Source organism: Gekko japonicus, unplaced genomic scaffold (genome assembly GCF_001447785.1).
Source record: "Gekko japonicus isolate JY-2015 unplaced genomic scaffold, Gekko_japonicus_V1.1 scaffold29, whole genome shotgun sequence".
Classification (NCBI taxonomy): domain Eukaryota; kingdom Metazoa; phylum Chordata; class Lepidosauria; order Squamata; family Gekkonidae; genus Gekko; species Gekko japonicus.
The window spans coordinates 2,050,511-2,075,313 of NW_015172003.1; the positions used below are offsets into that span (position 1 = coordinate 2,050,511).

Below are 24,803 nucleotides of genomic sequence, written 5' to 3' on the forward strand. Positions count from 1 at the left end.
GGACTCTGCAGCTTACCTGACTGCTTCTTGCTCTGACTGAGGGCTGCTGGGAGCAGGGGGTGGGGCTTGTTGCATGTGCCTGCCCCCTGGGCTCTGCTCCTGTGCGCTCCCGCAGGAAATGACCCCTGATGGTACTAAAAATGTAACAAATATTCATAATTTGCTGCCTTTGAATGGCACTACAAAACCTTCTATCTCAGTCTGCCTGTCTCAGTCTGCCTCAGTCAGGTCAGTTTAGCTCCAGCTAGGGTTGCCAAGTCCTACCTATCGCTGCAGCGAGGGACTCCTGGAATGCCTTCCTTTCATGAACCAGTGAATCATGAGCCAGTCCATTAAATGGGAAAGTCTGTGGAGGTTCGTGGTTCATAAACCCCATGAACAGTGAATCTCCACTTTTTCGGTCAGAGGCTCATTCCCCACCGCCGCCGCCGGATCAGGCCTGGGGAAAACACCACCACCACCAAAGTATGCCCTCCCTTCATTCGCTGAGGCACACTTCCAGGAGTGTACTGCTGCAGCAGAGCGACTGGGGAACGGAAGGGGAGACATTTAAACATGCCCCCTCACTTTCTAAAGTTTCACCGCAGCAGCAGCACACTTCTACAAGTGAAGGGAAGACAAATTGTGCCTCAGTGAGGGAAGTGAAGGCAATTCCTCATTGCCTTGGCAATCCTTGGAACCAGCATGTCTGGCTCACAGACTGCTCCCACGGACTGCATGAACCTCCATGGGAAACATGGTGGTCTGTGGGCAGTTCGTGAATGGTGCAATTGCACAGACCGGGCTCATGGACCATGAACCAGGCCCCGGTTTGTGATGACATTTGGTCTGTCAGCTTGGTCCATGCAGATGCCTAGTAATTGTAGCAGTCTGTTGAGGATGGATGTTTGTTTTACCTCAGCTTTGTCTCTGGTTTAATTTTATTTTCTTTAACCACACTTAAACATTACATCTGAATGCTTAAACCATGTCCACTGATGACTTCACAGCTTCTACTATGAGTTAGCTTTATGGCATTTTATTACAGCATTTTAGGGATGTTTAATAATGTTAATAATAAATGTAAATCATCTTTTTGTCTGTCACCCTAAATTGGAGATGGAAGCATTCCCCACTACCTAGCACTGACACTGAGTTATAATGAAGAAGAAAAAACCCAAATGAGCATGCAATAAAGCTAATTTGAAAAATGGGAGCAGAGAAGGGAAAAGTAGTATCTACATCCTCAACAAGCCAATCAAAGTGCTAGAGGATCACATGTCAAAAAATAATGAATATATTTGCAAAGGTGCCCAGGAACCCTAGCTGCTGGTGACCAATGAAACCCTATTCGATTACCCCAAAGTATTAAAGAAAAACAAACAAACAGAAGGCGTTGGAAGCCATTTATACAATCAGCATCTAAATTCGTTTCTTCTGAAAAATCTATCCTAGTACCCCTCTGTTAGATCCTAGAACTGGCTAAATTTTTGTACCAAAGAACAACGGGATTGCTTAATCCTTGAAATGGGAACAAAAATACTACCCACTCCACACTTTCCCCAGTATCCTAGCTAGAATAAACCAAGCAGCTCAGATGCATTCTTGTTTCATACCAAGGCCTTAAGCTATCCAGTTCCTTAGTAAGTAGTCTCAAGGCTTCATGTGATGAAATGCACAACAGTTTAGTCATGTGACAACTCAAACAATAATACAGCCAATTGTACCAGATCTGAGATATAGAATTGTCTTCTGCAGTAAACGGTTCAATTTATTTACATAGTGCTCTTTATCTCTCTTAAAGCTTTTTTTAGGAACAGGTAAAAATGAAAAAACAAAACAAAACAATGAGCCCAAAATACAACCAAAAGGACCCACACTACACATATTCAGAAGAGGTATTAACAGAGAGAAGAGAATCTAGTATAAAAGTAGATCGTAACTGAGAATGAATTATCCAAAATTTGTATCATGGACGTTATCTAATAAGCTATACCATTTTAAATTTTTTAAAGAAAATTTAGTGTTTTCTCATTTCTTTAATACTTACGTATCAATGTTCAAAGGTCAAAAATGGAACTAAATCTTTTATGTAGTGTAGTAGGGTCTATAAAATAATAAATGGAAGCCATTTTTTCTTTTGTGCTTAGAACAGAAAGGAAATCAATTTGTGCTCCATTATACAAGGGAGAAGATTAATATTCTATAAGAACTTTCATAATAGAGTAGAAAGCACTGCTTTATAATGCAACAATTACTTTTTAAGTGCAATTTATCAGAAGTGGTAGAAATTACCTTTCTGCAAAAGAGGAGGAGAAGCATTTCTGGCCACATGTACTATTTCAAAAAAACATATTTAGCCTTAGCTCATATTTATGCATATGAAATTTCTAAGGTTGCAGTTCCCAGTATTATACTTAAGAAAACATCAACAGAAATCTTAATGCAGTTTATGAGCATAGGAAAAGATGTTTATTTCTGTATCTAATATATGAAATCAGGTGTCCAGAGAAAAGAATGTAACAAAACTCATGACTGGATGCTCCCAGTATTTTAACTTTTTAAAAAAAAAATGGTAATAAAAGTTGTGCAGATATTTAACACCCCCTGGTATTAGGGTTGCCAAGTGTAAATTCAGCCGCAGCGGGGGACCATAGAGTTTTCCCTCAGATGACCGTGGCCCCGCCCCCAGCGTGCCCGCGTCACTTCCGGGCGACGTGCACATCGGGGTGGAGTTCCCCCCAGGGCCCAATCCGTCAGCAGCGGGGAACGGGCCTCTGGGGCGGGGTTTTTCCGCCCCCCCGGGGGGACTTGGCAAGCCTACCTGGTATGGTTCTACATATCAAACCAAACCCTCCACATTGTTTTTAGCCATCAATGGTAAAAAAAAAGACAAGCAAACAGTACAGAGATGTATGTGTTGGTTGCATTTAGCAAAACTGCACCAGGTGGCGGTGGAGTAGAGTTAAAGCCCTATCCACCCCACTGAAAAAAGCACAATCCAAATCTCTGTCCTGCATGGTTTCTATAAAGACAGTGATATTCAGTGACTCGGGAGCCACATGTGGTCCTCTGACATGCTACCTCTGTTGCTCCCAATGTGGCACCCTTTCTAGTGTTCCGGAACAGTAGGCAAGGTCATTGCCCGGTAGGACTTGTAGCTGGCACATGGTTTCCATCTTAAAACAGATAAGATGTGAACCTCTCTGAGATGCAGGCCTCAGTTCAAGGATGCCAGTAAAGGACCTGTTATTCCCAACACCCCACCCTTCTCTGAAGCCTCTGTGCTCTCATCCCAGCACCATGACAACAGAACAAGCTGACTGAAGAAAAGGGGGGGGGGGACATCAGCCACTCAAGACAAGAGTAAGCTGACAAGAGTGAGGTGATGTGGAGTTTACTCTCCTTTCTTAAGATTTTCTCTCTTTTTTACAATCTTTCTTTAAGATTGGGGAGTTAAGCCCCCCATTTTTTTTCTTTTCAGTTTTCTGGTTTTTCTACATACTTGGGCCTTTTGTCAAGTTTGTAGTAATATCTGTCTTGTCTGTTTAGGGTTGCCAAGTGATTTTTTAGCCACAGCGGGGGACTCCCGGCTGGTGGCTGGAGTGCGCGCATGCCACACGCACGCACGTCACCCGGACGTGACATGACGACGACGGGCATGCTGGGGGCGAGGCCATGACCATCCGAGGGAAAACCATAGAGTTTTCCCTCAGATGACCATGGCCCCGCCCCCAGCGTGCCCGGCGTCGTCACGTCACTTCCGGGGGGATTTGGCAAGCCTATGTCTGTTCATGGGTCCAATCTCCGAAATAGCCATGTTAAGAATCAGCTGTACTGATAGTAGAAGAAATGCTTGCCAGTATGTTCATGAAAGATATTTGGGTTAATAGGGATGGAAGGCTGAAGGAAAGGAAATTATTTCCTTTTTAGTACACTATTTTTTTCTTACAACATTCTCGTGTCACATTGTACAACCCTCAGGTGCTGGAGGAAAAGCTGAAACTAAAAGCCCAAAGTTAGATAGAGCTCACAACCTCTTTTTATTGTCCATGGGAATGTAGAAATTAATTTAGATGTCTGATAACACAACTTGAAAAAACCCATTTTAGAAATTATGAAAAGCTAAGCATCACATACTAATAGTGCCATCCTAAACAGAGTTACACCCTTCTAAGGCCATGGACTTCAGTGGTCTTAGAAGAACGAAGTTCTGCTTAGTATGGCACTGTAAATCAATTTTCTTTGCCAACTGCAGCAGCTGGGGGCCTATGAATACCACGGCGAATTCTGCCTCCACAAGGTGTTAATAAGGAAACTGAGGAAGGCAGTGCTTTGGAGAGTACACAAAAATGCACAGTAGGATAAAAAGAGCAACCCACTCCTCAGTGGGACAAGCATACAACTGAGCACAAACCTCCATTGCCATTATCTAGTGCTTCAGAACAATCCAGTATCAAGCTTTCAGTTCTATAAAGTATTCAGAAAACCACTCAAGTTATCTGTATGAAGATAAAACAGCATAAAGCTGCTCAAGTTCCTGAGTGGTTGGCACAGCTACAAACCTGCTTGCATTCTTCTCCGGCACAGTCCCCACCCCAACCCCTCCTAGGTAAAATATATAAATGTTCTATACATACATATATACATACACATATAAATATATATCCACCTGAGATACAATTCATTGGCAGAAGGTCCGCTTTTCTTGGTAGCGAGACACAAACGGAAGCAGAATCCAGGCACGGCTGACAAAATGCTCTGTGTGATTATTTCAGCTCTTCCAGCATTGTTCAAATCGGGGCAGATCCAAGCGTCATCGAAAACATTCCCTGCCTATTGCCCTCACTTGTCAGATACAAGAATCTGGGTGGAGTCTAAGACAAAAGCTGGCATAAAGACACAGGTATAACTCTCCAATGGAGCTTCCTGTTTCTCATAAGATTTGGATATCTTCCAACATTATTTTAAAACTACTGCCAGTGTTAGCCAACTGGAAGCAAGGAAGTGAGAGAAGACTGAGACTCTGAATTTCTCTTGTCTCTACCACAGACCTTTCTTTTGTTTTCCTACCACAATTCTATCTCATTGCCCCTAATTTTGGCCTCTGTCACTCTCATTCCACACCAATTCTATATAAGAAAACTCCTTTTAGAGTTGTGTTTCACAAGAGCCTCTCCTTAGGCCTATTTGTTTTTATTCCATCTGACACACAGCACTCCCCTGATTTTTATATTAAAATTGTGGCTGTTGCCTTTAAAGCTCATCATGACTAGAGACCCACATTTCTGAAGTTCATCTCCTGGACGGATTTCACACAAGAGCTGCGCCATGGTCATGCCTCCCTTTGCCCCGCTTCTATTGGTCGATTTCCCACTCGAAGCTGTGGGGCTGCATTTTGACCCCTGGCTTCGCCCGATTTTCTCCGTGGTTTTGTGATCTTCAAAAAACAGGATCACGAAACTGCGGGGAAAATCGGGTGAAGCTGCAGGTCAAAATGCGCCCCCGCGGCTTTGAGTGGGAAATTGACCAATAGAAGCGGGGCAAAGGGAGGTGCGACCGCGGCGCAGCTCTTGTGTGAAACCGGTCCTGGTATCAATCTGTACACCATCTCAGTTCTGCTCAGCACTCTTTGCTGTTGTTCCACCCCCCCTTCCCATTTTGCTAACCGAGCATTTACCAGAAATTGGGCCTTCTGTTGTATAACACCAACCCTCTTAGCCTGCCTGAAGCCTTGGTGTCTTTCAGGAGGGCTTACGGGGCATTTCTCTTTCAAGGGGCTTTTTGGTAATTAAAGTTTTTCAGTAATGTTGGTTGCCTTTTTTTAGAGAGGAAATTTTGTTTTGAGAGGTTTTAGGTTTTGGTTTGTTGGAACCTCTTCTGTACAATGCTTGGCTTGGAACCTCTCAACATTTTGTGATTGGCTCAGCCCCCATGGTAGCCATTTTGTTTTAAAAAATACTAAAACTAACCAAAAGTTCAAGAAGGTTGGAAACTCCTGTCTTAGAACATCACTCATAGACATTCTTGTTAAGAAGAGCCAAGGGACATCCACAGACTGTGGAAATTAAGCACAACTGTAGTGAGGGAAGCATATGGACTGTTTACTGTCTGGGGACAACCCTTCCATAGTACCACTGGCTGGCAAAGTGACCAGCTAAGGAAGTAGGGGATGTAGAAGTATCAAAGAATTATAAACTACTTCGGCCAGAGCCTACAAAAGCCATTACAGAGAAGCAGAAAGTGGTGCAGAATTTCACAGTTATTGTAAATAATTAGCCAGCTCTTTGCCTACAGCTCTAGTAGTAGAATATTTATATAAATGAAGCCTAGCCCTTCTCTTTAACTATAAGCAGTAACAGCAACATGTGCTCAGTTGTCATGAATAATGAAATGATGTGGTATGATCTATCATGACTCAGCATTCTTGTGTTCTAAAGACATGTCATGTTGACCAACCAGTTTGTAATTATTTGGGGAAAGGCTGGGTGCTTTAAGAGACTGGCTGTCTACCTCCAGGCACTCTGCATTATTGTTTCTATTATTCATTTTAGAAGTACTTTCAGTGTTCAAAACACTTCATAATTCTTAACCTCATTAGCAACCTGATTCTATGCAGAAGAAGGTGTGCCTAAATTCACAGGTATTAGTTGGTTTAGGCATGCTGAACTCAGCATGGTACTAGCTTTCTTACAACAATTCTGCAAAGCAGGTCATTAGTGATGTATTTTTGTAGAAAAGGAGTTGAAGCTGGGAGCATACTATTTATCACAGGGCTGCACACAGCAAGTCCAACAATGAGCCAAGATTTGAATCTGGCTAATTTCATAAATATGTCTACTATTGACAAAAAAAACACCCTTCTCAGAATAAATATATTATATTTTTTGCCTACCTTAAGGCAGTAATTCCCAGAGTGCTACAGAGAACTAGTGCAACTCTAATTCTCAAGAAGGCCCCATGTGTGGATATTGAAATCTGGAGACTGGGGCCATGGGCAGACAAGACAAATCTTTTTAAAAACCTGAAAAAAGTCTCAAGTTTGCAGAAAAATCTGAAATGTAAAAAATAATATATTGGGGGGCTTAACTCCCCAATAATAGAAGCTGCTCCTATAGTTTAAGAAACAAATGCCCTCAGTGGCCATTCATAGGCAGCCACAACAGTACTGCCAACATTCAAGCCTTGGCAGAACCCTGTGCAGGGTTGTTTGGACTTTTGAGGGAGGACTCATTGGGGCCAGAGAACTTGATACCACACAACTCCCATGACTTAGCAAGGTCAAGCTGCTTGCTACTGTTCAACAGCAGCCACCCCACAAAAGACAGTGTAATTCAAAAATTAGATTTTTAGGCTAGGATCTGGGACACCGTGGTTCAAATCACTACTCTACCACAGAGCTCACGGGTAACCTTGGACAAGTGACACATGCTCAGCCTAACCTACCTCACAGCATTGTTCTAAGGATAAAATGGAGGGGATAAGAATGATATAAGCTGCTTTAGGTTCTAACTGGGGAGAAAGGTGGGGTACAAATGAAGTAAATAAATAATATAGCTGTCTGGGGGGGCAGAAAAAAGTTAGGTTGATTGGTGGTTCAGAAGAATAGAAGGAAGCAAGGAAAGAGGAGAGGATATGGAAGCTGCCAGGAAGACTGCAACTGTGTGGGGGGAGGGATTTGGGGGAAGTAAGGTGCCCCCCCACAAATTCTTGTAGGTTCCTCACCACGCAATTGGGCACAGCCCAGTAGCTGGGTAGGCATTGTACAACTGGGCCAGACTTTCTCCAGGTATGGGCTGTTAGGGGAGGGAAGAGGGAAAGCTGAAGACTGGGGGGCAGGTAAAGGTGGGCTGGCCGGTGGGTAGGAAGGAAAGAAGGAAAAGGGAAAAGGCTATAGGGGCTTTCAGGGAAGGGAGAGAGAAAATAGCGGGGGGGGGGGAATGAGGTGCTCCCTGCAAGGCCTTCCAGTTCTCCTGCTTGTAATTCTGTATCTGTATTTGTTTTAAGCATGCTTGTTTGCATACTTTAACACATGTTATGGCTTAGTCTAACAGGAACAGGAATAAAAGCAGTTATATTGAGAAGGAAGTGCTCTCTTGGTACAAAACCAAGGGCTGATACTGCATTGATTGTTGCACTATTATTATTGTAAAGATACAAAGAGAATGCAAGTGGAACTGATGTGTACAGTAAAAACTTTCAACATAAACACAATATTTCACGTCAGTATTGTTACCTGAAAAACAGTCTGTTATTTATTTATTTATTCTTATTCCCAGTGGGGACCCAAAGCAGTTTACAACATCATTCTCCCCATCCTCCATTTTTTCCTCAGAACACCAATCCTGTAAAGTACGTTAGGATAAGAGAGAGTAACTGGCTAAAAGTTTGCAAGCAAGCTCCCATGGCAGAATCAGGATTTGAAGCTGGGTCTCCCAAATTCCAGTCAGACACTCTAATCACTACACCACACTGGCTCTTTGCAATGCAGTTTTATTTCATTTCATTTTATCTAGAAACCACCTGTTTTCCATCATGGAATTCAAGCTGGTACAAATAGGGTTCCTGTGTGTTCCAATGTGTTCCGCCAACCAGAAACAGACATGCTTAAATTCAGTACAGTTGCTACATCATATGCCTCCCATTATGCCCTGGGAGTTTGCTCCCAGGAAACATTATATTGATGAATCCACTGGGAAAACACACATGCATGTTATTACCATTATATCTAATTCTGATCTGGGCCACAGAGCATTGACCCAAAAACCTACACAACGGGGCCAGGGATAGACAAAGGCATGGTTCTGCAAACCCAGGGAAAGCCCCATATTTGGAGAAAAATATGAAATTAAAAATGGGGTATACAAAAAACCCAGAATCATAGATCCTATGTCTGCTTCTTTACACAGAGAATGTCACTGAGATCTTGCAAGACTATGTTGTGAAATCTTCGTGGCCATTTTGAGAGTTGCAAGACAACCCCAACTAACACTGCTGAGGATTCCAGACCTTGGTTAGTGTCAGTGCTGGGAGGGCAAGAGAGACAGATTAGAAAAGGTAAAATATAGGATGGAGGAAAGGTACAGCTACAGGGGGAGAAAAAGTAAACAAGAAAAGCTGAAGATGGTGGAGGGAACAGAGAAAGATGGCTAGATGAGCAAGGAAGTGGGCAGAGGAAGAAATAGAGAAAGCTTGGTAGGTAGGTATGTAGAGAAGTAGGTAGGTGTGTGGGTGGAAAAAAAGAAAAGGGAGATGCCGCAGACACCACCAGGGGTGGGAAAACAAGAAGGACAGAGGGTGTGTTAGCATGAGACACACACACACACACGTGAATCTTTGTTGGTCCTCCATTTGTGTGTATGTGTGGGAAGAGGGGTTGCCTCCAATTTGAAGCCAGAAACATATGTGTACATATATCAAAACTTAGTAGGGTTGCCAGGTCCATCTTCGTCCCCAGTGGGAGACTTTGGGGGGCATTCCCGGAGGGGGCAGGGCATCACGTTGGGGATGTCCTGGCTCTAAGCCTCATTCCCGCAGGGACGGTCCTGCTAGCTGCAAGCACTTAAAGGCATCCCTTTAAGGGCACACAGTCAGCGGGAAAGGGCCCCGCGCACCCAATCTCCCAGCAGCATTGCCACTGGGAGATTGGGCATGCAGGGATGGTCCCGCTCGCTGCATGCACTTAAAGGGTTCCCTTTAGGAGTCTGCAGCCAAAAGGCCCCACTCGCCTGATCTCTGAACAGCACTGCTGCTGGGAGATTGGGCATGCAAGGCCCTGTCTCACCGGCTGTGAGCACTTAAAGGGGTCCCTTTAAGTGCCCGCAGCTGAGGACCCCACCTGCCCGATCTCCGAGCAGCTTTGCTTTGAGAAGATCAGGCATGCGGTGCTCTGTCCCACCAGCTGCAAACACTTAAAGGGGTCCCTTTAAGTGCCCGCAGCTGGAGGGCCCCGCTCGCCCGGAGATCGGGCGCATGGCCCACAGCTGCCCCTCTCCTTCCTCTCTCTCAAGAAAAAAGGGAGAGGGGTGGCTGTGGGTTTTGGGTTGGGGGTGGGGCTTTCCCCGCCAGCCAGCTGGCCAGGCAGCAGGTAGAACCCCCCCAAAAGTGGGTAACCCCCCCCCAAACCTCAGGGTCTGGTGAAATACATCTTTAAAGATACACAGCACACTTTCAAAACAACTCATTAACTTGCATAAATAGGGAAAGCACTGCTTAAAGCATGAAGCTCAATCTCAAGAAAGCAACCCACAAAGGAACAACTGGGTAAGTAATCTGTAGAAGAGTGACAACAAATAGAGCAGAATGAAATTAGCCCTCCTCGCAGTTTAGCCTTCTTCCAAGTTAACACTGCTCCAGGCAGCATAGCTAAAAAACACACAGAGCGTTTATTTAAATAAATAAAGTATTTATGCTACAGCCAGAAGAGCTGCCAGCATGCTAAGAGGCTCAGTCAGAGTGGTTCCCTTTAGGAGTCAGGCAACTGGCTTCCTCCTTGTCTCCCTGTGACCTAGCTACAGCGATTCATGCAATGGTCACTTCCAGGCTGGATTTCTGTAATGCGCTCTATGCAGGGCTAACCTTGAGATTGACCTGGAAATTTCAACTGGACCAGAATGCAGTGGCATATGTTCTTACAGGAATCTTTCATCCAAGTTTCTCAAATGCTTGCACGCAAGTGCTGAAAGATTTCTGTGTGTCATCCACACTTCATAGGTTTCTTACAGGAAAAGTCTTATCACAGTGTACACACATCCATTATAAGACACCTAAAGAGTGTCTCCCAGGGTGAAGCATACAGCTTGCTTGTAAAGTAGTGGGTTCAACCTGCCCACTGTCTCAAGGTCCTTTCTGCATTTGCCTGCCATTCTGGATTTTCTCAGTGTTCGAGTTGAGGCAATTTAAGTCCACAGCAAATAACCCGGGGCAACTGCAGGCTGAAACCAGGCTGACCACTGAAGGGAGGTAATGTAATGCAGAATGGAGAGAAAGCCCGGAATAGAAGGTTGAACTCAATTTTAGTTCAGAATGGGGGGGGGAAAGACCTGGATTTAAAAGGTTGAATTCCATTTTAGTGCAGAGTTGCTTGGAGGACACTGTGGTGAACATAGATTAAAAGGAGCGTGTAGGAAAGGCCTCAGTCTTCCACAACAAGAGAGCCTGATGCCCTTAATAGAGACAGGATTTCATCCTAAAGCCTCTCGTCACTTGGTTTTCTGTTCACGATTATTACTGAGCATGTGTTTCAACAAACAAAAAGCTTTGGCTGTAACAATACGGAGAGTTTTCTAATTAAAGAAGTCAGTTAATTTAGTTTGATGATGTCTGACATGCAGCAGAGACATTTTTCAGAGCAGCCGTATAAAGGAACATGGCAGCATGATGCAAAAGTGGTTGGATTACTATAACATACTCTATTTTTATTTATTTATTTTATTAAATTTCTAGCCCACTATCCCCTGCATAGCAAGGCTCAGTGTGGGTTACAACAATACAGACCCACAATAGAACAATATAATACAAATATAATAGGTTACAATAAAACAGTCAATAATAGCAATAAATTATTAAAATTCAGTTATAACATCATTTCATTTGTATCACTAAGTACTAGTATTTCTGAGGCCACTCCATATATGTGCATATACAGATGGTAAGCCACTGTTGTGGGAAGCTGGCAGATGAGAAAGACCATATAAGATGAATACTTGCTGGAGACACTGTGGGGAGGCCAGTACTGCTAGAGCTTTGCTGTCTCAACCATAGGCCCGAAGGAACATCTCCATTTTACAGGTCCTGCAAAACTGTAGTAAGTCCTTCAGGGGCCTGGATCTCACCTGGGAGAGTGTTCCCCTAGGCTGGTGCCAGGGCTGAAAAGGCCATGGCTCTGGTCGAGACTAAGTGGGTCTCCTTCGGGCCGGGACCACCAGCAGATGTTGATCCATCAAGCATAACGTTCTTTGAGGGACATATTGAGAAAGAAGTCCTGGAGGTATTTTGGTCCCAGACCACATAGGGCTTCAAAGGTCAAGACCAAGACTTTGAACTTGATCTGGTACTCAACTGGGAACCAGTGTAGCTGGGGAGCACTGGATGTATATGTGCTCCTAATGGTGTTCCTGTAAGAACATATGCCACTGCATTCTGGTCCAGTTGAAATTTCCAGGTCACTCAAGGTTAGCCCTGCATAGAGCGCATTACAGAAATTCAGCCTGGAAGTGACCATTGCATGAATCGCTGTAGCTAGGTCACAGGGAGACAAGGAGGGAGCCAGTTGCCTGACCTGTCGAAGATGGAAAAAAATACAGACCTGGCAACATTCATGACCTGGGCCTCCATTGATAGTGAGGCATCCAAAGTCATGCCCAAACTCTTCACCACTGGCGCTGGTAATAACAGCACCCCGTCGAGAGCTGAGAGTTGGATCCCCAATCCTATCCCCTCTCAACTCAGGCACAGGACCTTTTGTCTCCGATGGATTTAGTTTAAGCTAACTCTGTTTTAAACAACCAGTCACAGCTTCCAAGCCCTTGGCTAATATATTTGGGGCAGCATCTGGCTGGCCAGCCATCAACAGATACAGCTGGGTGTCATCAGCGTACTGGTGACAACCCAGCCCGACGCTCTGCACTAGCTGGGCAAGGGAGTGCATATAGATGTTAAACAACATGGGCAAGAGGATCGCCCCTTGTGGGATGCCGCATACCAGAGGGCAACGTAGTGAAACCCTCTCCTCCAGCGCCACCCTGTGTCCCCAACCGTGGAGAAATGAAACAAGCCACTGTAAGGCTGCCCCATGTATCCCCACATAAGCGAGGCGGTGGGTCATAAGATCATGATTGACCGTATTGAACACCGTGTCAAATCCAATAGTAACAGAAACGCCAATCCTCCTCAATCCAGATGTCTGCGGAGATCATCTGGGAGGGCGACCAGAGCTGTCTCCATCCTATCATAGGGGTGGAAACCAGACTGGAAAGGAGGACAGAGGAGTCATTCAGGAAAATCTGGAGTTGTTCTACTGCTGCTCTCTCAACTATCTTATCCTGGAACGGAAGGTTCGCAACTGGGCGGTAGTTGGCTGGATCTGTAGGATCCAGAGATGGTTTCTTTAAGAGTGGCTTCACCACTGCCTCCTTTAAAGCCCCAGGGAAAGTCCCTTAACTCAGAGGCAAGTTGATAATATCAGCCAGGGCATCCATATTCCATCCCCTCTGGCTTTCACCAGCCAGGATGGACAAAGATCAAGGAGAAAAGTGATAGGCTTCACAGCACACAGGACCCTGTCAACCTCATCTATGTTGGGATGCCCTTGAAGATAACCTGGAAACCAGTTCAATTATACAGCAGCTTGATTATAGTCTGGGGCTAGCTGGCGAGAACATATCTTGCCTATCTTAAAACAGCTAGCCCAATTCAAGGTGCTGGTTTAAAGCCCTTCATGGCCTAAGGACTGTCTCCTCTCATGTATCCCTGTGCGCAACTGTGGTCCTCCAGATGCCACCTACTGGGTGCTCCCCCTCTAAAGGGGCTGTTCTCCCCAGGCATTTCCATGATATCTCACACTTTGTGGAATGGGGGGGGGTTTGTTCCTGAGATGTGAGAGGGATGCTGACTTTAACATTTTTCAGGAGGTGCTGCAAGGCCATTTTATTCCCTAGATCTTTTAAATGGACATAGACTACAGGAGTCTTTTGGGGGACGGGTGGATTATGTGAGGGTTATAAAACATTTTGGACATTTAAAACTGTGATGTTTTAAATTGTGATTTGTAAACTGCCTTGAACCACATGGAATGATAGGATATAAAAATTTTAACAAATAAATAAAATAAACAGAAGTGCCCACTGAGGTTGTGTGTGGTCTCTCTGCTCTTTAGTTCTGACTGAACTGGCTGACTTTAATGCTCTGGTTTTCTGAACAAGAATACGTTATCTGCAAGAGACTGTTGGTATAAGGATGGCTAAAAAGAAGGATGGGTAAAAAGCTCCAATCTTGGCCCTGGGCTATATGCCAATAAAATACACAGCGGACTCTCCAGAGGTTAGGACTGCTATTATTTCTCCAAACACAGAATTCTATGCCTTTAAGAGAATTCATGCATGAGAAACAGAAATTTTAAAAGTTTATAATCACCATAATTTCTGTGGCAGAAATGACACCGACACTGAATGTCTACCTGTCCAGCAGCTGGAAAAAGTCCTCCTCTGTGTGCATGTCTGTGTGAAATCTACAAAGAGGTGTGTCTACCCACTGTAGACAATAAACAAGGACTTTCAAGAATTTAACTACACCAGCTCCACATCTAGACAGCCATCCAACTCCAACATGAAACTAACAGAAGAAATGATTGAGAATACAAGAGTAAACAGATGAATATTTTTCTTAAGAAGCCTGATAATGAAGTGTGTGTGTCTGTGGGTGTCTGTATGTGAGTGAAACAACTGCTGGAAGGAGGAATACCATGAGATGTTTGCCTAAATACAAGTTGAAAACAGCACAGAAAGGTTACTACTAACTTCCACTTGAAGAAAGACTAGTACTAATTAGTACTTGAAATGCACCACATTTTGCAAAAAAAAACCCCAATTTTTTTTTGTTGTTGTCCCTACCCCTGCAGCAGTCATTTTGTGATGGGTGCCCACTACCCTCTCCCAAAACTCCAAAAGCGCCTAAGGCTCAACAATGTTGGGGACCCCTACTTTAGCTGCTAGCAGTCAGGGAAGTAAACAATAGTAATCATGTATGGGGATAGAAAACTCTGCATGATATCAATGCCTCTTCCTTTGACCAATGAAAATCCATTCCAGCCATCATCTTGTGTAGCTTTGATAACTATTGCACATACATCTGCTAAAACATTTCAACCACTATGACGGCCAGAAACTTTCCAGTTTTTAAACTAAAAGCAGAGATTTCACAATCCATGACAGAAAAACTTTCTGCATTTACTTGATAAAATGTGAACTGTGTAGCATATACCCAGGGGTCATTTTGGGGGGGGGGCCGCGGGGGAACGCAGTTCCACCGGGTGAGGTGCAGGGGCGGGGCACATGACGAAGCCCCGCCCCCTGCTTCCGGCCGCCCCGCTTCCAGCCCTCATTCAGCCAGGAGGAGGCAGGAGAAGAGGGAGGGTAAGTTGCTTCCTCCCCGCCTCTCCCCACCCCTGCCTGCCTGGGGCCAGGGAGGGCCTTGGCAGGGCTTCCTCGCACTCCCGCTGGCCTTGCAGGTCCACCGCCGGGCCCCTGATGTCAGGGGGTGTGGCATATGCTAATGAGTTATACTAATGAGTTCCCCTAGCTCTTTTTCTACGAAATGACCCCTGCATATACCATTCTGCTCAAATGGCATCTACAATAATCACAGCATTAAAGGTTTCCCTTGCTCGAAAGCTAGTCAAATCTGACTTTAGGGGGCAGTGCTCATCTCTGTTTCCAAGCCGAAGAGCCAGTGCTGTCTGAAGATGTTTCCGTGGTCATGTGGCCGGTAGTATGACTAAACAGCGCATGGAATGCTGTTACCTTCCCACCGAAGCGGTACCTATTTATCTACTTGCAATTTCTTGCTTTCAAACTGCTAGGTTGGCAGGAGCTGGCGCCAAAGACGGGAGCTCATTCTGTCACGTGGCACCAGTGTCTTGAACTGCCGAGCTACAGACATTCCAGTCTGCAGCTCAGCGTCTTAACCCCTGCACCACTGCGGCCCCTTAGTCACAGGATTGGCTGTGGTAAAAGATTTCACTGATAAATGTGACTGCTGGTTGCATCAACCTCATCAATTTGTGATTTTATTTCCCATTCCACATGCAAGAAGTAGGTAAGATCCACTCATTGATTAAGCTGCTTTAAGGAATGGGAAAGGGGGTGAGTTCAATTCAGAACCATTATTAGTAGATGAGAGGCAAAGAGATTTTGCCAGAATAATCACAATGATTCCTTGAACTTACCATATGTTCAAGGGGTGAACATTAATAATTTTGCAGATGTGAAAACTGGGAATGTCTTCCATATGCAAACTGAATGGGAGCCCATGTGTCTATTACACATGCACAAGGAGATGTTATTAGAGGTTGTGCCCATAGGTAACAACCTGCCCAACCTCAAATGCTGGAACAAATAAAGGTGTTCAGGCCTGGAGTGCAATCGTAGCAACTCAAATTCATTTCTTTTATTTAAATGTCTATTTGTGTATTCTGCCATACAATAGGCCTCTTCAGGCAACATATCCTGGGGAGAAAGAATGTGTATAGAAAGAGACCAGAACATATTCCCTGCTGTCATCTGTGCACAATCGATTGGAACAGGCTCATGTTCTGGTGATCATGTGTATGCAGAGCACAGCACCGATGCATTTGTTCCTGCTCTCCTTCTACACTTGTTCTTTCCACTGAGGATAAGTTTTTTTCAACATGTCTAATCTATTGCCCAAGAATAGATGCTATGGCCAATTTTAAGACCTTTTACAGCCACAATAAAGTAGTGAAATCTCTCTCTCAGCTAGTATCTACTACTTCTCTCTCTTTTGGCTAGTATCTACCACTTCTATTGCCTCTGACCTATTGTGATACCAGATTATTTTATTTATATTACTTCATTTATACTCCACTTTTCTCCACACTGGGAACCTAAAGATTCTGCCAAAACTGGACCTAGAGCCAGTGGAAAACCTTGCATCTGCAGAAAGGCCTCCCAATTACCCGAGCACTCTATTTGTTACACTGTTCAAAGGCATCATTGGGTGCAATCACACACACAATTAGCCCCGCCATAGACGCGAATGCCAGGCAGATTTAAAGGGCGCGATCAGACACGAACATCTGGGAAGCGCTCCACACCCATCACCAACCCGTTTTGCTCCGCCGCAGAAGCAGAGTAAAAAGACACCAGTAAATGGGTTGCAACAGGCCACAGACAGACTTTCCTGTGTCTGGTTGCTCCAGCACGCTCTCATGGCGTCAGGATGGTTTGATCAGGCCATCCCGACTCCGTGCCGGTTCCCCCCCCCTCCTTGGTATGCGCATCATCGCAAACTCCATAGGGAGGCCTCAGTGCAGAGATACAATTAATTGATTCCTCGTTGAAGCGCATCGGAAACAAATGGCAAAAAACCCAAAAACCTGACTCACCCATGGTTGCATCTAATCATGCAGTGGCGGGCTATGCCCGCAGCTTCCAAGGACTGTGTGATTGTGCAACTGCGGGTCAAATTCCTCCGGAGGAAATAGCCTCGCTTCCCCCCCCCCCGCTTTATCTCGCATGTGTGACCACCCCCATTAGGTGTTTACCTGGAAGAAAGGGGATGATTCTCTGCTTGGGATCTTTCTGGCCTCCTTCAATAGGGAATTTATCCAGGAGCTGCATCTACAAAAGAAAAAAAATATTTTGCGTAAACACAATATGCACTCTTTATTTCCCTTCACTAGCATTCTGATCAACAGCATGGGATATACCTTGGAATACATTGACTAAGAGAGTTAAAGGAGAAGCTATAATCAAAGGCAGGGGAAAAAGAACTCAGTCTGGTGAACTCTAATGAAGGTTCCTGAGAGGAATGAGAGAATTAAGTCAGAACTGGGATAGGACCAAAGTCTGGTATTCCAGCAACTCCCACTTGAGCCATTCGTACTTTACAAAACAAATTAATAAATGGTTTGAATAACTGCTCTGGGTAGCAATCCTGCAGGGTCCACCTACAGACCACCCACCTACTGAAAAATGCTGCCTCAGAACAGCTAGAGAGGTTATTTCAATGAAGCATCATGTGGTTGTTGGCAGAGTTCACCTATCTCCCACACATTACTGTACCTCTCCAAGCATCTTAATAGACAGGCACATATGGAACAGAACAGTTTCCTCAGGGTTTGGAAATGCTCTCTGAACATGTTAAAACAAAGAGAAATCTCATGAGTGGAAGGTTGTTTCAACGTTTCTGGAAGACCCCTCCCTTTCTTACTGACCACACACTGTCTGCTTCTTTAACTTGGTGTGTGACCGTAGAGATCTGGCAAAACAGTCTAAAAATAAGATTAATAAATACCAACTCTTTAAAAACCTGAAATTCATAATCAGCCAGGAAAATACCCTCTGTACTCCTCGATAATGAGTCCACATTAAACTTTTTAGTGGTTGTTTTTATTTTCAATCATCACAATGAACCAAACACTGAAACTACAAAAAAGTTGTGAGGTCACCAATTCCTTTGCCGGAAGGCTCCACGGCTGGTGTAGGTATATGCGTTCATGTGCATCCACATGCCCTGTGATGACAGTATAAGATGCATTCTCAGCCCTGTAGGAACAGAGGTTTCCCAAGATATGGAGATTTGATGGAAACCTTCGAACGGAAATTCTAAGAATGAGAATTGTTGACCTGTACTATGAACATGCTATGATATAAAATGCAAAATCTACTAATTTCTTATTCAAAGTAGGTTTTTAGCTGTTGTGGCTCTGCACAGTTTCAGGTGGGTAGCCATGACAGTCTGTGGTAGAAGAGCAGATCTGAGTCCAGTTGCATCTGAAAGACCAGCAAGATCTTCCAGGGTATAAGCTTTTAAGAGTCAAAGCTCGCTTTGTATCTGAAGAAGGGAATTTTGACTCTTGAAAACCTATACCCTGGAGAAAACCTTGTTGATCTTCAAAGTGCTACTGGACTCGAATATGGCTCTATACAGAAACCAAAACATGAATGGGAAGTTTTTATTAAAGAACTAGAACAAGTGGCATAGATCCCTTTGGCAGTCTGGTGAAGCCTATGGACTCCTTCTCAGGATAATGTTTTTAAATTCATAAAATAAAATAAATAGGGTTACAAAGGAAAACCAATTGTATTGAAATACAATTATAAAAACATTTAAAAAACAAATTTGTGATATAGTAATAATATATGTGCTTCTTTTTAACACATCAAGTAACAAGACAATAATTTAAAATATAGGCGAGTTAAAGTTAAATTTTATTTTTTTTAAAGAAGCCAGTGTGAAGGCTGTTGTTGCTTAGTTTGAATAAGAACATTAATCTGCGGGGTGGTCTTTTAAAGGTTAGTGAAAATAAAGATGTAATTGATATTTGAGGACAGCAATTGATGTCCTATGATTGATGACAGCAACAGTTTGCAATCAAGCCTGGCCTCTCCTCCCCCCTTGAGTAAAATACAGAATATCCAACATAATATTCAATGCCATCTGATTAGTCAATTATTGCTGTTTTATTGTTTTAAATGTTATTTCTATGTACATATTATAGTATTTATAAGAATGTATTTATGACTTCTTGTTAACTGCCCTGAGTCCCAATTGGGGGGACAATGATATATATATCATGATGATGATGATGAGGAGGAGGAGGAGGATGTTGTTGTTATTTCCCTATCCAAGTTCATAGACCCCCTGAAATCTATCCATGGACCCCTTCAGAGTCTGTGAGCCCCAGGTTAAGAACTCCTGAGTTAGAAGCTGGGATAGGAGAGGCGGCTCATTTCTGCTGGCCTCGATCATAGTAGGTTCTTCACTTAGCACAGCCATAATCTGTGCTGCATCTCCTATACAAATCCTCAGTTTTCCATACTGCTGTGACCTCTCAGACTCTATCTATGCTTGCTTAGCATGACAATCTTATTTGTTTTTTTGTTTGCATGACAGTATGTGTACCAGTGCTGGAGGAGACTGCTGTTAAGTTATATATTTTAATAAAGTGAAATTTTATCCTGTCTCATCCCCCCACATCTGATGTCCTGATTTCCCCCCAGAAAACCTGTTAGTGAAATTGACAGATCTTATAGTTTTAGCTTCAGAGCAGACTGCATTAAAAAACAGGTTATGGTGGAGGGACCCCCAGTAATACACAGGAAGGTTTACACAACATAATCAATTAAGGTGGCCCCTCCCACCCCAGGCCCTGCCGCTCCCATTGCTGCTTGGTGGAACAGAAGGAACAAAATTAGAAAAGGGGAACCTGTGTCACACTAATGCCATGACATCACTTCTGGTGCTAACCTCGAAGTGATATTACCACGTTGGGTAGATCCAGGTGGTCAGCCGTGTTGCTCTGAAGCAGTAGAACAAATTTAGAGTCCAGTGGCACCTTTTCTTTATTCAAGGTATGAGCTTTCATGTGCACACACACTTTTTCAAATACAATGGAAGTTAAGGTTCAAACTTGTAGACGGGCCCCTGTCTATAAGTTTGAACTGTTCCTTGATTGATCTTAAAGGTGCCACAGGACTCTAAATTTGTATTACCCCATTGGGGCGATGCTCTAGGGTTCACCCATAAACTAGAGTTATGGGTAAATCCTAGAGCATCACCCCAGCACATTAGCAAAAGAAGTAACACCACAAAGCCAATATGATGCAATGTTGTTGTCCCTGCCCCCATAAATGAGACCTTGTTGGGATGGGCCATGTGTGTCATAAAATGTAATGCCAGATAGCAGAGATACAAACTTTATAAAGGACACAAACACAATTAAAGATTTCTTTAACTTAAAATAAAAACATGCTTAAAACATTAGCACTCTTGCAATATTTTGTTTAACAGTGTCTGATAACTGATGCCACTTGCTCTGAATTACTGCATCATAATGTCTGTGCTGTTGCAATCTTGAGTATGCTGTTCAAGTGTGTCTGTAAGCTGCAAACCTACTTTTGATTTATTCATATTCACTACAGAAATCTCATGCTCAGAGTTCTAAGCCTAGGACCCAGGGGAAAACATGAAATGGCTGGGCATTGCAAGCTTTTGTACATGAATTGCTTCATGTGCTGGTCAAGAAAATGAGAAGGCACCATGACACAGACTGAGGGCTATGTGTTTGTCTACAAAACTAGTCTTCCTCAGTGGTCAGTATCAGCCTAGTATCTGGGAAGTCTAAGTTCAAAATCCCCAAAGGAAATGTGCTGGGTAAACTTGGTCAGGACAGACACTCTCAGCCTAATCCACCTCACTGACTTGTTGCTATTCCTCATCTAAATAGTTCACATGGCTTTCCTACTGAGAAAGATTGGATCATGAGGGCATGAATACAGTGAAAAGGGGGAGGGAACCCAGTTGCATGCAGGAGAGCCACAGCATAACAAGCCCAACAAAACACACACACTGTAGCAAGGCACAGTGCCTCAGCCAGAACAGGGAACAGAAGCTTGCCTATCTATCTCTCCTGAGTGATTGAGAGAGTCTGGCAAAGCAAGCTATGATGCAGCACCAGCAGCAGCAGAACTGGAAGAAGAAGCAGGAGACAGCCAGTTTCACTGCGGGCCTCATAGAAGCCCTCCGGGGGCCTGATCCAGCCTACGGGCCACATGTTTGACACCCCTGCTATAATTAATAATATCTCAAGCCATACTGCCAAACCTAGTGAGGCAATACAGTACTACATCAGTTCAAACCTGAAGTATGATATAATTGCTAGGATAATTCCAAAATAATCACCATAAACCAGCACTTTAAAAGGCCGACACAATACTTTAGGAAAAAATAGGAATGGAATTATTTTGGGCAGAAAGGTTATCTGGATTCTTAGGAACAAGTGAATGAGTGAATTATATCCATACCAAAGCAACAAGTCAATACAGAAGCAGTCTAAAACATTTTAGGTCTAGGATCCAAATTAACATTTCTGCGGGTGAAAGGGCTTCCATCCTTGGAGGACAATTTTCCCACATACCACTCCCATGGCAGCTGGAAATGCCCCGTGTTGATCTCGTTACGTTTAGGGTTGTTTTTGACAGAAATCTCACTTGATGGGTTTTGAACTAACATGACCCATTGGCTGATACCAAATTTGTTATAAATTAAATGAATGGACTAATGTGACCCAGGTTTTATTTTGATGATTATATTAACCTGAGTCACTTATTGTGGGGATTGATAAATTATTTGTAAATGTGACTGAGGCACATAGGCAGGATTACAAAAGAACAAACACAGTTGTTTGTTCACTTCCTTAGCAGGGTGTAACACTTGTGTTTGACGGTAGCTGCTGTTTGAATGTTAAAACAATAGTGTAGTTTCACAACTTTCTGCTGCCTGGTCTGACACTGTTTCACTCAACCAATGTATGATAGCTTCATCTTTAGGAGTTCTCCAAACTGGCCAGACTCCTCAGGCACAGCAGTACATGTATATTCTGTTTACTTCCTTCAGACGACAAACATTCTGGATTAAGACCACTTTACCTTGGTAACCTTATTCAACCAGTTTACTGTGCCTGAGTCAGATTTTTACCACACTGATCTCATCAGTGGTGAGGCCCCTTTTCTCTCAAACAACCACTGGACTCTTCATTTGACTATCAGTTTCCCTCCCTCCCTCACAGCATTCTAAGCATTCTCTCCCTCCTGACTGCATGAGAGCCAGGGTGCTGCAACAATAAGAGTGTCAGAGACCCAGGTTCAAATCCCCACTCTAACATGGAAGCTCACTGGGTGATCTTGGGCCAGTCACACACTCTTGGCCTAGCATACCTCACAGGGCTGCTGTGAGCATAAAATGGAAGAAAGGAGAATGATATATGCTGCTTTGGTTCCCCATTAGGCAGAAAGACATGGTATAAGTGAAGTAAACAAATAAATATTACCTTGGCTTTGTACGTTCAAAACCTGAAATCAGGGGATTCGTACTTGACTCAAAGAAGGATAAGACAGCCAAGTGTCCATCAGACAGGCTAAAATCCTGTTTCTGAGAGAAGGGAATAAAATCCCCTTGGACATCAGAGGAGGGAAAATCACACTCCATGGTCATTAGTCCTTGCACCTCAGGAAACATTAATCTAGATCCAACTCTATATTATTATTATTATTATTACTATTATTTGTCCATCAGACAGGCTAAAATCCTGTTTCTGAGAGAAGGGAATAAAATCCCCTTGGACATCAGAGGAGGGAAAATCACACTCCATGGTCATTAGTCCTTGCACCTCAGGAAACATTAATCTAGATCCAACTCTATATTATTATTATTATTATTACTATTATTACTATTATTATTATTATTAATAATAATAATAATAATAACAACAACAACAACAACAACAACAACAACAACAACAACAACAACAACATAAGAGAAGCCAATGTTGGATCAGGCCAATGGCCCATCCAGTCTAACACTGTCACACAGTGGTCAAAAATACCAGGTGCCATCAGGAGGTCCAGCAGTGGGGCTAGTTCATACAGAGTTAAAACTGTTAAAACCAACCGACAGCAAAAGACTCAATTTCCGGCATCCACAAATGTCTGCCACAAGTGCAGGGCACATGGTGACTAAAACAAGGACCCATTCAACAGATGCTATAGTGATCATGTTGTTGGTTCTATCCCCTGTACAGTTAACAGCGGAGTGCAGAGGAACCGTGATGGGGAGGGCCAGGGAGGAGTTCTGCCTAGACCAAGCCTCCAGTGAGACTTTATAGAGGTCAAGGTTCTGAAGTGAGTTTTTTCAAAAGTCAGGTGGTTATTTTTTTAACTATATAAGTAGCATAGGAAGCTGCCCTGTACAGAGTTAGATGATTGGGCCCATTTCACCCCTGATTACCTCTGGCAGCAGCTTTCTAAGGCTTCAGGCAGGTCTGTCACCTGCTACTTGTGATCTTTTATCTAGAGATCCCAGGAATTTAACAAGTCTCCATGCGTGTGCTTTATCCCTTAGATAAGGGGGTTCCCCAGATGTCTCTCATGTAGGACTGGTCAACAATAACTTTAGCTACTGATATTATGAGGCTGACTCCAAATTCAGTCAGGCATGGCCAAGAGGGCTTGGTGTTCGCTCTCTCCCTATCTTCACACCTCAGAATAAACCACTTTGGATACAGCATTTCCAGCAACTGTTCAAGGAAAGAAAGCCAAAAATCCTAGCAGCAAGGGTGCCCAAAATAACTCATTGGCACCAGGTGTGTTTATTTTTTTCTGGGAGAAATCTCCACTGAGCACAATGGGCATTATCTCTGAATAAATACATAGGACAGGTGAGGGCTACGAGGCGCTGAGCTGTTGTACACTGATGGCCAACATCCTTTATTCATGCACCAATTAAATTATGATGGAAAGGAATGGTAAACTTTTTGTCAAGTAATGGCAAAATAGCTGCCCACTGTGTTTGTCAACATTACTTATACTTTCCTAAACAGAACTTTTTATTGTGTTACTCCACAGGCCTTTACAAGAAAGGGCTTCCACCAAGTCTGAGGTAATATTGTCCTACCAGGGAAAGATTTCACCCCCACCCCCAATCACAGTAACTGCTTTTTTGTTTGGCTTGGTTTTGGACCTCCCTCCCAAGTGATAATGGCTTCCTATGGAGAACAGGAAGTATCCAATACAAATCCACTGTCAGGAAACATGAAGCGCAGACACATCAGGTAATCACAGCAATGTCAATCAAAAGGGAGACAAGCACAAAACTACTTGTTATTTTTAGCTTACCTCATCAGAGCCGGATCCAAAGATCAGCAGGTCAAAAGGGATTGCAGCAACCATGTCAATTAGGAACCAGCCTTTGAAGTAGTGGATTGCTATTTTGGCTGGGTCGCTTACCACTTCTTCATTCAGGTTGACATACGTTGTTCGAAAGTTTATTAGAATGTCAATGATAAACATGATATCCACAATCAAATCAACCATGTTCAGTGGGTTGCAGGAATAGCCGCACACACGCCTCTTCTGCTCCTCGTTGTCATTGAGAAGGAAGGCGGCGGAGTAAGGGGTGAAGATGGCCGTGTAGATGACCAAGAGCAAAATGAGCCAGTCCCAAACGGCTTTGAAAGGGCTATAGTGCAATATAGTAAATTTGTTGATGCGAGGCGTTTGAAGTTTATATTCTGGTAAAACATCAGC

At 43.7% G+C, this 24,803-nt stretch overlaps 1 protein-coding gene across 1 annotated transcript in view; it reads right to left on the reverse strand.

The window, feature by feature from the left end:
- The window catches only part of SH3PXD2A (SH3 and PX domains 2A), a 366,396-nt gene that overhangs the window by 246,343 nt on the left and 95,250 nt on the right, over positions 1-24,803 (reverse strand). Inside the window, exon 3 of the mRNA XM_015420129.1 lies at positions 17,261-17,336. Within this exon, the coding sequence (XP_015275615.1) occupies positions 17,261-17,336 (76 nt within the window). The remainder of the gene's footprint in view (positions 1-17,260; positions 17,337-24,803) is intronic.